Source organism: Engystomops pustulosus, chromosome 1 (assembly GCF_040894005.1).
Source record: "Engystomops pustulosus chromosome 1, aEngPut4.maternal, whole genome shotgun sequence".
NCBI lineage: Eukaryota > Metazoa > Chordata > Amphibia > Anura > Leptodactylidae > Engystomops > Engystomops pustulosus.
In genome coordinates, this window is record NC_092411.1 from 32,311,110 (window position 1) to 32,326,258 (window position 15,149).

The 15,149-nt window shown below is 42.1% G+C and overlaps 1 protein-coding gene across 2 annotated transcripts in view; it reads left to right on the forward strand.

Annotated features, from left to right (window-relative positions):
- The window catches only part of CWC27 (CWC27 spliceosome associated cyclophilin), a 121,853-nt gene that overhangs the window by 91,378 nt on the left and 15,326 nt on the right, over window positions 1-15,149 (forward strand). For both annotated transcript variants that reach the window (XM_072137147.1, XM_072137156.1), the window contains one exon: window positions 1,432-1,538. In XM_072137147.1, the coding sequence (XP_071993248.1) occupies window positions 1,432-1,538 (107 nt within the window). The remainder of the gene's footprint in view (window positions 1-1,431; window positions 1,539-15,149) is intronic.

Genomic DNA, 15,149 nt, shown 5'->3' on the forward strand with positions numbered 1-15,149 from the left:
CCTTCCAGGACCAGGACTTCTTCATCCATGGTTTATTTCTGCAGAATTTACAGTCAAATGTCTTAAGCTCTATGCAGCTCAAATCCACACGGTGCCGCTAAAAAAACTACAGTCACTTAAATCATAATGTAGCGTGTTCCTAAGTATATATTATCCTGGCAACACCACTGAACACACAATTCCCCACATAAAACATCCATTGTAAAGCCCCCCCAATAAACGATAGTATCTACAGCACACACAATTTATTATGTCTACCACACAACCCTGAACCACAGCACCCAGCTAATTTATACCTGATTTATTTGTATACAGTTGCCCTATTTATAACAGCACCCATGTACATATTCCCAAACTAAATCACCTACTCTGCCAGCAGCATACAGCCCCCCCGTATACACAAAGCCACTGGCCTCGCCTCCGCACCCCTTTACGCACCCTTGACAGGGAGCTGGCGAAAAGGAGGAAATAATCGCAAGTTGCAGGCATTTGCGATTATTTTAAGGGCTTCTACCCCACTTTTGTGGCATAGAAGTCCTGATAAATAACCCCCACTCTGTGTATATCAGGCTGCTGATCTCTAATTATCCTAATTACAGGCCAACCTTAATTCCCTAACTCCCCACTTCCGTTTTTTTTTTTTTTGGGATAAATGTTTATTTTGCATATGTCTAATGTCTATATTTGTACATGTTGTACATTATACACAGGATGTAGTATATGTGTCTGCTTAGTGAGGATCAAACCATTGGCAATACCCATTGATCATTGGGTGTCGTGCTATATAACGGAGGTTATGCTTTAGATTTGCTGCTCAGTTTTTGCCCACAACAGGAACATGGCCACAACTGTATCCGTGTGCCCCACCCCCCCACCAAACCACAATTGATGGACCATCAATGGTTAATCCTTTTAAAGTGTACTATTACGGTAGTAGCGGTGCTGAGCTGCAGTACTAGTAATAACCAATTAACAAGAGTGGCGCTGTTTCAGAAACATCACAGAGACTTTTATATAACCCTGGACAACCCTTCTATGTCATGACATGGAAAATCAGTATCTATGATGAAGTACTAGGTGAGCCTGAATTGCCCTTGAAAGTTTCCAAATAATTGTGGTAGAGGTTTGGGGTTAAATTAAAATCAGTATATGACAATAGTATGCGGAGTGATGTATCCTGTCTTTGTGAGCCAGCCAGACCTTGCATCATCACAAATGGCTTTGATGTAGATGAAGAGACGGATTCCCCGAAATAAGTGTCATCAGGTCACATTGAATACAGATGGCCCGAGAACTCGTTGTTACCCACCGGCGGCTGCAAGAGTTCCCAATAAACATATATGTATCTCATCAGAGAGTCGCTGAAGCTGATTTCCCTACAAATTGCCCAGAATTAATCAATTTACCTGGATTTTTCATCTTTCCCTTTAGACGTTGTCTCTTTTGAACAGTTTCAAGTCAAAACTTTCACAGGCCATAATAGAGGCACCAGAAGAGGATCCGGTATCTGAGATGGAAGAGGACGATGATAAAGGATGGTAAGGGAGGATCTTTGTATGGTTTTGTTATTCCATGTATTAGTAGTAGTGAGGAGTAGTGATCCTGGGGATGATCATGTGTTACTGCCACTCCTTTCACTTCTATAGGAATGACAATGGCAGTCCCATGGAAATGAATGGAGTGGTCGTCACACATTTGCACCAGTCGTACCCATCTTTGTTATCCATGGCCTTTTTCCTTCTAAAATCAACTTTTTAAATTATGCTAATGAGCCATATGGGCTCAGGTGGCGTTACCAGAGCCCTTTCAACCTGTAGCTTCACAGGATGTTACAATGAGCATGCCTTACCCTCCCCCTGCTCGTTCCCGCAGCCGCAGGAAGTGCAGAGGGAGGGGGGACCTGCTCTGCTCAGTGTAAAGGCCTGTGTAGCTACACCACAGGGGGGCTCTGGAAACACCCACCAGAGCCTCTCAGGCTCATTGGAATAGTTATGAAAGTACATTTTATAGAAAAAGAGGCCATGAATAGCCAATATAAGAAGATCATTACAGTCACTGTGCCTGGACCTATAAGTAAGTGTCCCTGGTTTGATGGTAGATTTTGCATATTATTTGTGGGACAAACTTAATAATAGTTTTCATATTTGTGTTTTGGAAATCCACACGCATATAACTTTAACATAAGGGTCACCAACTCTTGTTCTAAAGTAGTGTTTGCCAACATAAGGGTGATCAAGTCTTGTGTCCAGGTGTATATCAGTGGAGGTCCCTCAGCTCCACTTTATACCATATCCTCCCCCCATTGGGACATATCATAAAATCTCTGCTCTGAATGTCGCCCTTTGTCATTGACCATATAAAACCATCCCTGTACCTTCCTATTTGCCACATGATGACATGGTTAGACTTTTACGTGAATTAGCATTTTCTTCTTTGCCCCATTCATCCTGTCGTCTGACATTTCGGCCTGGCAGGCTTTCTTCCACCTCCTTCCTCGTCTTCGGTGCCACATTCCACAAACCTCCTGTATTTTATTTTTTTTTTCCTGGCACGTCCTCCCCATCAGCCGGTGTCATTCAGCTTCTGCCCTAGACTGCCTGCGAGAGGAAGCGCACCGTGACACCCAGAATAAACATTTCCTATTAATATATTACGGAGCAGAGGCCAGTTACCGCGCTAGACTACCTCTATTGACCTTGGACGTCTGCTCTCGCCAGCAGTTTGATTATTTATTTGGACCCTCGGTGGTTACTTTGCTATGGTACATTGCTGCATATTAGATAGAAAAACATATTATAGGAAGTGTGCCTAGCTGCTGAATATTTATTTTCCCTGGTGTCAGGGAGGAATGTGTTGGAACTCTATTATGTTGCGTGTAGCCTCCGGGGAAGAGCGGATTTCAGCACACGCTATTGGCGATAATTAAAGGTAATGGATTAAGCGTGCAGGACCCACAGCCACCATGGCATCCTGACCTTTAAGAGGCAACGGAGAACTTCGCTTGGACCCTTCCCTGCCCAGGAGCGGGTGTCAGAAGACTTTTGTTTTGCACAGTTGTTGTTCTTCTGGATGCATTTAGACCATTTCCGAAGTGTATATATTCCTCATTTCAATAGAATTTCCTCTGATTGTCGGATTACAATTAGCAGTATAACGTTGCCAAAGGCAAAGGGGTCCGGCATGACCTTTCCGCTATTGGCAGAGAGTCCTAGAAATGTCACAGAGTGTTTCGGGAGCCAGACGAAAAGCAAGACAAAACGGAGAGAGGTGGTTTTTGTGATATTGTAGAGGTACATTATGTTCTCCCGGAATAATGGCTCGCTGGCTATGCGACCAGGGGAGCTGTATTCTGGTGTGACGCGCTCTCAGACCATGAAGTGTTCCCAAAAGGTGGATCAGATGTACAGAAACACTTAATATCACTATAACATTTGCTAAGTATTTAAATAGGACCTGATTGCTCTCCGTTAAATATCTTTATGTGTCTTGTATGTTTATGTTGCTCTTTTGAGCTTCATGATGAAGTGGAAAAAAAAAAAAAAATTTTGAAAAAAAAAATTGCCAGCTGGGTGTGAAACCATTAGCATTGCTTATGAGATGTACATGGACACAGTCTGACACTGTGGATTGGGAATAACATTGTGATTGGCGGGGGCCTGACTCCTGGAACGGACACTTATCACGAGAACGAGAGTCCCTTTCTCGTTAATTGAAACGGCACGTTGAGCATGTGTCCTGCTGCTCCATTCAATACCATGGGAGTGTCGGAAATTGTAGTTCTCAGGTATCTCTGGCACTTCCATTTACTGTCCACGAGAGTGCTGGAGATAACTGAGCACTGCTTTCAGCAATTTTCATGGCTTGATTGGACAGACTGGACACATGTTTGACCTTGCTCACTGCATTTAAGAGTACATTCACACAACATATGTGAGCACTGCTCACCCCTCCTCTCTCCATAGGGAAGCGAGCGACCATTGCCATAACACTGCGATTAATAGGACATGTCCTATATTTCGCTGGTCACGGTGCGGTAAGTCAAAGTGTGCTCACCGCACAGTGACCAAACACAGCCATGTCCTTCTAGTCCTATACTTGTGTTTGAGTTTTTAATTGTGTTTTCATGTAATCTCATGTCGAGTCTTAAAGGGGATGTCCACTTCCAACAAATAATTGTTAATATTTTGTACAATGAGTTATGCAATTTTGTAGTATACTTTTTGCATCAATTTCTCACGATTTTCTACATCTCTTCTTGCTTTTATTCAACAGGAAGCTTCATTATTTATTTTCTTGTGAATAAAAAACAGACCCTAGTCATGTGACCTCGCACAGGTGCATGGCTCGTGATAACCCACAGCTTATGAGCCGTGCACCTGTGTGACATCACATGACCAGGGATGTAACGAGCCGCGCACCCGTGTGACATCACATGACCAGAGATATATAACAAGCCGGGCACCTGTGTGACATCACATAACCAGGGATATAATGAGCCTTGCACCTGTGAACACATGACCAGAGATATAACAAGCCGTGCACCTGTGTGACATCACATGACCAGGGATGTAACGAGCCGTGCACCCGTGTGACATCACATGACCAGGGATATAACAAGCCGGGCACCTGTGTGACATCACCTGACCAGGGATATACTTAGCCGTACATCTGTGTGACATCACATGACCAGGGATATACCGAGCCATGCACCTGTCTGACATCACATGATTTCTCAACAAGGAAGATTCCTATATAATGACAGCAAGCAGAGATCTGAAAACTGTTAAAAATGTATACTTTATGTACATTTATTTTATCATTTTCATTATACAAACAACATCAATTATTTTCTCAGAGTGGACAAACCCTGTAACGTTTGCCCTATAGCACAATCTCTTTCATTTTCCTTTCCCTCTGAGCGGGACGAGGCTACTAAGAAGATTAGCAGGAGGCCATTTTTCTCGGTAAGTGAATTCCAGTGTGTGATGGAGTCATTGATCCTGTAACACAAAGGGAAGTTATGACGGTGGACTAGAAAAGCATCTGTTACTGAGCTCTGTCTGTTACATTGCCTCCAAGCTGTTTTAATCATTGGAGGATATACTGCGAGGGATCTTCATGTTGTCTTTGAGGGCCGTAGTGTAGAGCTTTCGTAGCGTTTCCAGTACATTTACTACATCCTCTGTGCTTGTCTGTCATCGCTGGAATAATGACTTTCCCTTTAAGGAGGCTATTTTTAATGTATAGTGTTTAGCACATTGGGGGTCTAGGAATAGCTCTGCCTGTGTACTTTTTATAAACACAAACCTGCACCCACGTCCACAGACCTGTACTTACCAGGTTTCCTGCCATATAATCTCACTATTAGTCCACACATTGCTGTATAAATATCACGCACAGTATATATTACTTGGTGGTCTGATGAGTGACGGCTGCAAAATGAGCTCACTGTTTATCTCTTCACTACACAGAACTGCTTTATATTCTGTACTAGCTGTATCTCTCTATCTTTAGCTCTGACTGTCTCTGAACATTTCTGTCTCTGACTGTCTCTGAACGTTTCTGTCTCTGACTGTCTCTGAACGTTTCTGTCTCTGACTGTCTCTGAACGTTTCTGTCTCTGACTGTCTCTGAACGTTTCTGTCTCTGACTGTCTCTGAACGTTTCTGTCTCTGACTGTCTCTGAACGTTTCTGTCTCTGACTGTCTCTGAACGTTTCTGTCTCCGACTGTCTCTGGCACTAACCCCGTCTCCGTCTTTGACTGTCTGTCTCCAACTGTCTCTGACATTTTATTTGCTAATGTGTCCTTGCATTCAGTCTGAATGCCATAGAAATATATTGAAGGCTGCTCTGCCGCCCTTCAGGCAACTCCCGGCAGTCATGTGACGTCACCAGCACCCGCGATCGTAGCTGCGGGGTGTCAATTGGTGACCGATGGAGCTCACTCCATCATGTGCTCGTGCCGAAAATTGGCGCCGTAATATAGAACAATTGTAGTATGAGATTTTATAAAATGCAGATACACACGGCTCAGGTTTTTCATCCACAGCAGGACAATTTGTGTAACGTGAATTGCACAGTTGTTCTGCTTAGTAATAACTCTTTATAGAGACAGTTCCCGGGTTACGTAAAGGATCGGTTCTTTAGGTTTGTTCTTAAACCTACCCCTACCCCATGAGAATACCCCATTCTCATTTCTGCAAATTAATCATTATTTGCATGCTGGAAAATTATACATTTTTTCAATCTACTTTCAATATCAATTCCAAACGGTTTTCTAGATCTCTGCTTGCTGTCATTGTACAGGAAGCTTCTATGATTACTTCCAGTGGACAGAAATCTGACCATGACCACACAGGTGCACAGGAGCTGTTTTATAACGAGCCGTGCACCTGTGTGACCATGGTCAGATTTCTGTTCACTGGAAGTAAACATAGGAGCTTCCTATACAATGACAGCAAGCAGAGATCTAGAAAACTGTTTGGAATTGATATTGAAAGTAGATTAAAAAATGTATCATTTTCCAGTATGCAAACAATAACATTAATTTGCTGAAATGGGAAAACCCCTTTAAGTTGAATTTGTATGTAAGTTGGAACTGGTATATTTTATAATTGTAAATCCAGTCAAATTTTTTTTGTTGTCCCAGTCCCATTTGGATTTTCAAAATTGGTCATGGGACCAAGGGTTATAAATAAAGTTTTATTACAGGCACATTACAGCTGATCATTCCAGCCTGGCACTACAGTAACATCCAGAGCGTTTCACCAGAGGTCACAGTGGCCAGAAGGTCCATCTGTAAGTTGGGTGTCCTTAAGTAGGGGACCACCTGTAGGGTGCCATCATATTCCACAGAGCTTTACATATTATTGGGTAAATATAAGAGATAAATTTAAGAAAATAAGAGATTTGAGAGCAGTTGCATGGTCATGTAAAACAATCGCAGTGGTGGTGGGGGAGCCTGCTCACAAGAGCTTACAATCTATGAAATGGAAGAATTTTTCCAGCACGTGTGACCCCAGCCTTAATACATTACACTTATCATATGAGAATATCCTGTTAGCCACACAATCTGAATATAATACTGCCAGTGACAATGGCCGTAGCCCCCAGGTACATCTGTATACCATTGTTCAGGCATTTCACGGCCCCCGTGTTTGCTTGGCAATTAGCAGCCATTGTAAAGTGGTCGGCCATGATTTACAGTCTCAAGGGCCATTTCCTAGTAAAATCACTTAGTCTTAAATTCCACTCCATGTTGTAATCCTTTCCTTTCGGTATAGTAAATTTTCTCCTTCCTTCTACTCCTCCATAGCCATACATATCCATATCACCGCAACCATCCGCGCAGTTAATGTACATACCCTGCATTTGATACAGGGTTTTTTTTTCTCTCTCTCTCCCGTCTAAGCCCTGTCTTCCACTTGTGACATATTGAATCTTGATTGATTCTTTTTCATATGAAACCCAACACTTGCGTCCTAGACACATATAATGTACATTCCATATTACGTCTCTTCTAAAGCGATAAACACAGATTGATTAAACAAACCTCCTTAAAAAATATCGTACCTGACAAAAAGGACCAACTACAGCATTTTTCTTGATTGCTAAAGAGTCTGAGTCCTTTTCAATTATAGTTAATTCTAGACATATGTTTTGGTAGAAGGATGGGGGGGGGGGGTTTAGAATAGGCAGACATTCCGGATAGAGCGTTATGTATAAAACATATAGCGGCTCGTCTAGGATCCGAGCTTCTGTACAACAAAGTTTCCTTCTGTAGCCCAAGCCTAATGCTTCCATGTTCACTGGTTTTAGTGTCAGATTTGTTGCCGTTTCTTCCTCTCTGGTATAACATGATCCACTCCTCAGATCAGCATTACCGTCAGTATAAATCATATAAAATGTGCTTCATGTAAGGGAAACCTGGCCACTAGACTGTTAAAGGGACTCCTTTATTCCATATTTTATCCCACAAAACTACTAACCCCATCAGATTGAGTATGAAATGTCCTTTTTAGTATTCTCTTTTTTAATTTGAAATCACAAATGTTTACTTCTTAAAAGCACCTCCAAAGGATATGAGAGAAGTCACTTTTTGTCTGAGGTAAGTCGTTTTTGAGGCTGAAGGGGGGAGTGTCACTTCGAACCCTCTATCTTGGGCTCCATTGTACCTAGTACCATTCTTTTGGTATTGTATTAAAGATAAGAATCTCCTCTTTCAAATCTCATCAGTCTTGTGGTTCTGTGGGCTACAGAATCAGGGGTACAGACAGTTAAATGGTTGTACAGGCAGTCCCCGGGTTACATACAAGATAGGGTCTGTAGGTTTGTTCTTAAGTTGAATTTGTATGTAAGTCGGAACTGTATATTTTATCATTGTAATCCCAGCCAGAACTTTTTTGGTCTCAGTGACAAGCGGATTTGAAAAATGTTGGGTTGTCATTAGAATCAGGATTAACACTAAAGCTTCATTACAGACGCCTGTGATAACTGTTACAGCTGATTATTGCAGCCTAGGAATAAAGTACAATAAATTACCAATATCCAGAGGTCCGTTTGTAACTAGGGGTCGTATGTAAGTTGAGTGTTCTTAAGTAGGGGACCACCTGTATAATGAAAATGTTGTAAAACTTTGATTCTCCATTATACCATATAGGAGCTTCAATTTGCCGGATTGGCTGCTCAGCCACCAATCCAAACCCGGAACAGGAACATTGGGTCTGCTTATCTCTATTGACCAGTCATAAAAAGTTCTCCCCTATCACAGGATAAGGAATAACTTACTCAGTTGTGGGATCCCCACAGATCATGGCACTGGGGGTCTGTTGTAGCGGCAGGTTGGTCATGCATCCATTCATTGTCTATAGCACCGATGGAGATAGCCAAGTGAGAAGAGCACAAGGGGACATAAGTGAACAGCTCAATAAATCACTCTGATTAATCTGTCTGATATAAGGAACCGTGCACCTGTGTGACATCCTATGACCTGTTTCTATCCAGGGAAAGCTAGCAATGAAATTTCCTATAGAACGACAATAAGTAGAGATTTTATGAAGTATTGATAGGAAAAGTATATTGGAAAATTTTATAATCATTACACAAACCATAACATTTATTTTCAGAAATTGGACAACCCCTTTAAAGAAAAAGGCAGATTCCCAACTGCCCGTATTCCCGATTCTGTAACTCACAACCCCAAGCAGCATCATGCTCTCTGAAAGATGAGATTCTTTAATGTGATTCAAAAAGATTTGAGGTAGAGCCCAGTATGGGAGCGTATAATGTAACTCCTCTCGGGCAAAAAAAAAAGTGACTCTTCTGAGGTAATTTGCATATTCTTTTGGAGGTAATTTTTTTTTAAAGCTAAACCGGTGAAATGTAAAATAGAAGAAGGAAATCTAGAAAGGATATTTTCTCTCTGATATGAGAATGCTGCTAGTTAGTGGTGTAAAAGCTTCTGATATGTTCCCTTATCTGAGAGTGGAATATACAGTAATAGGTATAAATGATTTGGAGCAGGATTTATGTGGAAAAAGCAGAAAATCCTGACAGGAGGCCTCATGTTCTCTTCACGAGGTTGACATAATACTAATTAATTCATTCATTTGGTTCCTGACTAGGAGAATTGAGATTGTCCTAAAATATTAAAAATGGACATGATAAAAAAAAAAAGTATCTTACATAATTCTGCTTTTTTTAAACAAACAAAAAACCTCTGGCCACTAGAGGGCATCTATGAACATTAAATTTGTGATTATAAGCGATTATTTAGAATATTGTCTACACATTGTTCTTTCTTTGTCTACAGAATTGTATTATTATTAGGAAGCAGAAATAATTACCATAAAGGTACTCAGTACCATGCATTGATATCGTTAAAGAACAATTCTTAATTTTTTTTTCAGATTTGTCCAATTTTTGCTCTTTTTCAGATTTTTTACTTTTTTTTTGTGATTTTTAGATAATATTTAGCTGTTTACAGAACATAGAGTTAGGACACCCCCTGATGTTTCTTTAAATTTGTCCAGCATAGTATTTCCGATTACCAACATCCATTGGAAACCATAAACATCTATATAGTTCCAGCGTTCATTCGAACTTAGCGATGTTTTTTGATCACTGCTGTATTCAGGCCAGAATCTTCTTTTTTTGGGAAATGTTTGAAACCTTAGATAACAGACGTTTCACTCTGTACTCGCCGCCCGGCAGGTCCACTCCTTCCATGGCCTAGTTCATCCGCGGCCCACCTGGCTGGCCCAGTCTGAACGCGGCCGCACGGCCGGCACACTCTGGACTACTACTTCTGCGGGAATATATTGGTTACTAGCTTTAGAGGAGAGGTTGTCTTCATAGGAAGTTAAAGGGGTTTTCTAGAGGTAAAGAAATTGGTGGCATTTGGCTCGGTTTGTTCATTATTTGCCATTTGATCCTCTCTGTTCTTTACCATCAGATGGTTGATCTTCTTTTAGTATGTCTAAGAAGTGCAATGTTTCCAAGAAATAAGGCTTTTAAAAATATGTAAATGAGCCTGAGGTGCTCTGCCGAGCGCCTCTTGGCTCCTCTGATTCATGGCTTCTGGCCCGGCTGGCTCCGCCTACACGAGGGTCACAGAGCTCTGCAGTTCTATGTGCGATCATAGCGTTACATCTTTACACTCTGCTATGATCGCACAAAGCAGGAGAATTGCAGAGGGTTAGCCGGTGACGTCCAACTAACTCTCTGACGGCTATGTAGGCGGAGCCAGCCAGGAGCTATTAATATTTACTAATCAGAGGAGCCAAGAGGCACTCGGCAGAGCACCTCAGGCTCATTTACATATTCTTAAAAGCCTTATTTCTCAGATACACTGCACTTCTTAGACATACTTAAAAAGATTACTGCACATAGACACGAGACATGGAGGTGAGTATAAGCATTTACCATCAGGTACTCTGATAGTAGATGTCCTTTAACAGTTTCCAATTCCCTCCAGCCAATCACTGCTTGAGCAGGTCATTTCTGTAGCTGGTAATTGGCTTAGCAGGCATTTCCTGTGTGTTGTGACCAGGAAGTATATACCAGTGAGGACGTAAGCAATTGCGCAATAGAAGAACAGGAGCCATAACCCTTTAGGTTATTTATTTATATTGGATCTGAACCTGGCTTGGAATCCAAAAACACTTTGGGGGAATATATTAATGTATTGGTCATTAGACCAGTGAAGAGTAGGAATGGACAGTTCTTTACTGCACCAGATTTACCGCCCCTTTTCAGATGAGTCGGAAAATGCCTAAAAATGGTCTAAGGCAGGGGTCAGGAACCATTTTGGCTGAGAGAGCCATGAACGCCACATATTTTAAAGTTATTCCGTAAGAGCCGTACCATATGCACATGCCCCCCAGTAGATAGGTAGTCTCCGTGTCACTGGTGCCCTGCGATCTAGGTCTTGGATCGCATGCACACCTGTGCCGCTCTCCGTGGCGGCACCCCTTTCCGAGCTCACTCAACCCACTAATTCCGGCTCCCGTCCCAGCTGGCCAGCGCCTGCGCCGGCAAAAGCGGATTTAAAGGCCGGTGTGCCGCTGATTGGCGCTGCCCACTTCCTGAATTCCTATAAAGACCGGCGGCTACCAGATAGATAGCCATAGCACATGTCCCCCAGTAGGTAGCCACAGCTTAGACGATGGCACCTGGGTCGTACAAAGGATGTAGGCAGCGTAACATCGCTGCCTGCGTCCAGTGATCTGACCAAGAGACACACAGCAGCCATCACTATTTATTAACCCCATAGCGCAATAAGACGTACCTGTACGTTTTATTGCGCATGGGGTAGTATGAAGAGGGTTCACGGGCTGAGCCCTCTTCATACACGCCGGGAGCTTGCTTCTCAATGAAGCAAGCACCCGTCGCTAACACCCGCGATCGGTGCTTGTACCGATCGCGGGTGTTAACCCTTTCATCGCCGCCGGCAAAGCTGCCGGCGGCATTAACGAGCCGGCGGCGCGTGGGCGCCGCCATCTTGGCTCCGATCGCCGCTCCCCGTGACGTCATCGGGGAGCGGCGATCCGTTGCCATGACAGCCTCGGATCACACAATGATCCGAGGCTATCATGTTTTAGGCCATCTATTACAATGTGCGATCTGCACATTGTAATAGATGGTGTGCAAAATCCCCATATACTGCCATACTGTAGTATGGCAGTATATGGTAGGATCAATCAGACAACCTAGGGTTAAAGTACCCTAGGGAGTCTGAAAAATAGTAAAAAATTTTAATAAAAAAAAATAAAAAATAAAAAATTATATTAAAAAACCCTAAAAATTCAAATCACCCCCCTTTCCCTAGAACTGATATAAATATAAATAAACAGTAAAAATCATAAACACATTAGGTATCGCCGCGTCCGAAAATGCCCGATCTATCAAAATATAAGAATGTTTTTTTACTGCGTTTAACCCCGTAGCGGAAAATAGTGCCCAAAGTCGCAAATGGCATTTTTTTGCCATTTTGAAAAATATAAAAAATTCAATAAAAAGTGATCAAAAGGTCGTACAATTCTAAAAATAAAAGCATTGAAAACGTCATCAGAAGTCGCAAAAAATGACACCACCCACAGCTCCATACACCAAAGTATGAAAAAGTTATTAGCGCAAGAAGACTGCAAAATGAAGAATTTTTTTTTTGTACAGGAGGTTTTAATTTTTGTAAATGTATGAAAACATTATAAAACCTATACAAATTTGGTATCCCTGTGATCGTATTGACCCAATGAAGAAATTAGACATGTCATTTGGAGCGCACAGTGAAAGACGTAATATCCAAGCCCACAAGAAAACGGCGCAAATGCATTTTTTCACCATTTTCACTGCATTCAGAATTTTTTTCCCGCTTCCCAGTATATGGCATAGACAATTAAATGCCATCACTATGAAGTGCAATTTGTTACGCAGAAAACAAGCCATCACACAGCTCTCTACATGGAAAATTAAAAAAGTTATAGATTTTTGAAGGTGGGGTGTGAAAAATAAAGATGCAAAAATGAAAAAGGGCCTGGTCCTTAAGGGGTTAAAGATCTGTCTGAGAGCCAGATGCAGCCAACAAAAGAGCCATATCTGGCTCCCGAGCCATACCCCTGGTCTAAGGTCTCCTTTGGGAGACTGCTAATTAAAGGCCACTATGTAGGCGTGTGGAGTCTTATAGCCATGGATTCTCCACTAGGGGATTCTGGGAAAATATGCAAAGTTTTCCAGGATGGGATAAAAATGGTCTAAAATCTTCAGTAAAATGTGGCGCACAGTATTTCCGGAGCAAATGTCTCCAGTTTTTTGGCGTAGACCGTTTGCTACATGCCCCCCAATGAGATGTAGAAAAGGATTATAAAGGGTCAAAAAATGTAATAAATAAATTGCCTGAAGTTTTTATGTGGTAATCGAAATCATCTGCAGCTCCGAACCTATACACCAAGCAAGCAATGGCTGCTCCATTCCTGTCATGTGACATTTGTGGAACGACCCGAAAATTGTAAGCGTGAAATTGAATTAGGAAAATGCAGCTTAAAGTTTTATGTGCTTTCTGTGATTTGTAATAGGCAGAAAAAAAAAGCTTGTCTGAAAAAGAGATGCATTTATTGCAGACTGTTAATCCTGGAACATATGGCTTTACTTTTCACTCCTTTACCTAGAAGTATATGGAAACTGTTGCCCAATAGACTAGCCGGCTATTCTCCTCGGGGTAGGGAAAAACACTGTAGTGGCTTCAATGTTGTGTTCACTGCAGACATAAAATATATACTGTTTTTATTGTTTATATGGCAATTGAAACAATTCCACTTTCCCCAGTATTAATCATTCAGGGCTATGCTGCTCCTTGCTACATAAGTAGGTGTCAGAGCTTATGGATCATGTACCTTTAAATAGGACCTTTGCCCAACTCCAAGTCTTTAGATCCTTCAGTAGCTTCTGCTCCCCTGATTACAGTACCAGTTAAGTTTTTTTTTTTTTTTTGAACCCCCACCATTCCTGAGCAATCAAAGGCAATAATTTTTTGGTGCTGTCAACTCCAAGACCACCCATGTTGATTGCACGGTAGAGAAATTAAAGAGAACCTGTCACCAGGAATGCCATTTTTAGCTGGAGACAGGTTCCAATAGCCTATTCTATGCTGATTTTAAATGTCTGGATTCTGAATCATTTTGGTAGGTAATATAGCTTTAATTCACATTAATTGGCTCCCTGCCAGCAGGATGTGGTAAGTCCTGGGGGCAGGTAGGGCAGCTGTAGTCTGTTTGTACCTGTGTCAGACTCCTTTCCTCCACACTCGTCCGGCTCCCTCCCCACTTCCTGTCATGTGCATTAGGGCTCACCACATGCTGCTGGCAGGGAGCCAGGTGATGTGAATTAATTTTTATAATAAGTACTGAAATCATTCAGAATGCTGACAGCATTTTGAAAGTCTGCATAGCGTAGGCTATTTGAGCCTGCCACCAGATAAAAATTATATTCCCAGTGGCAGGATCACTGTAATCAGCATAGTGGGTGCCAAAACTAGTGAAGCGAATTGTTCAGGAGAAAAGAAATATCTCAATTGTGCTAAAATCAGAAGAGAGGCACCTCTACCACCAGAATCAACAGCGTTTAACAGTTATGCAAATGAGCATGAGGGATGTTGGAGCCCCTCAGACTAATTTGTGTAATTTAAAGCCTTTTTTTCTTAAAAATGTGAGCATAAGAAGCTTAAAGGGCATCTACCACCAATATGAAAGGCTCCATTATCACCTGTAGAGCCTGGAGCCCCTCAGGCTCATTTGCATACAGTGCAGATGCCCTTTAAAGGACACCTGTCATCAGGTCTGTGTCACTTGTCCTGTCACTACTACCTGTTGGAGCAGCTCACAAGGATCCCATCCCAGCCTTTATCTAGTTATTTCATACATTATTCGTTGTAAAATCATCTATTTTTTATCATGTAAATGAGGCTGGTCACATGGTCAGAGGCAGTGATGTCACCCCTGTTACCCCTCCCCTCTCCTCCCCCTGCTCATGTCTGTGTGTAATGTATAGTAAAGCATTGCTAGTGTGTGTGCTGCATCTGCTGACATGCTGCATCCTCCTAATACACATGTGAGAGACACAGACATCAGCTACACATGTACCTGACATGTTCTGC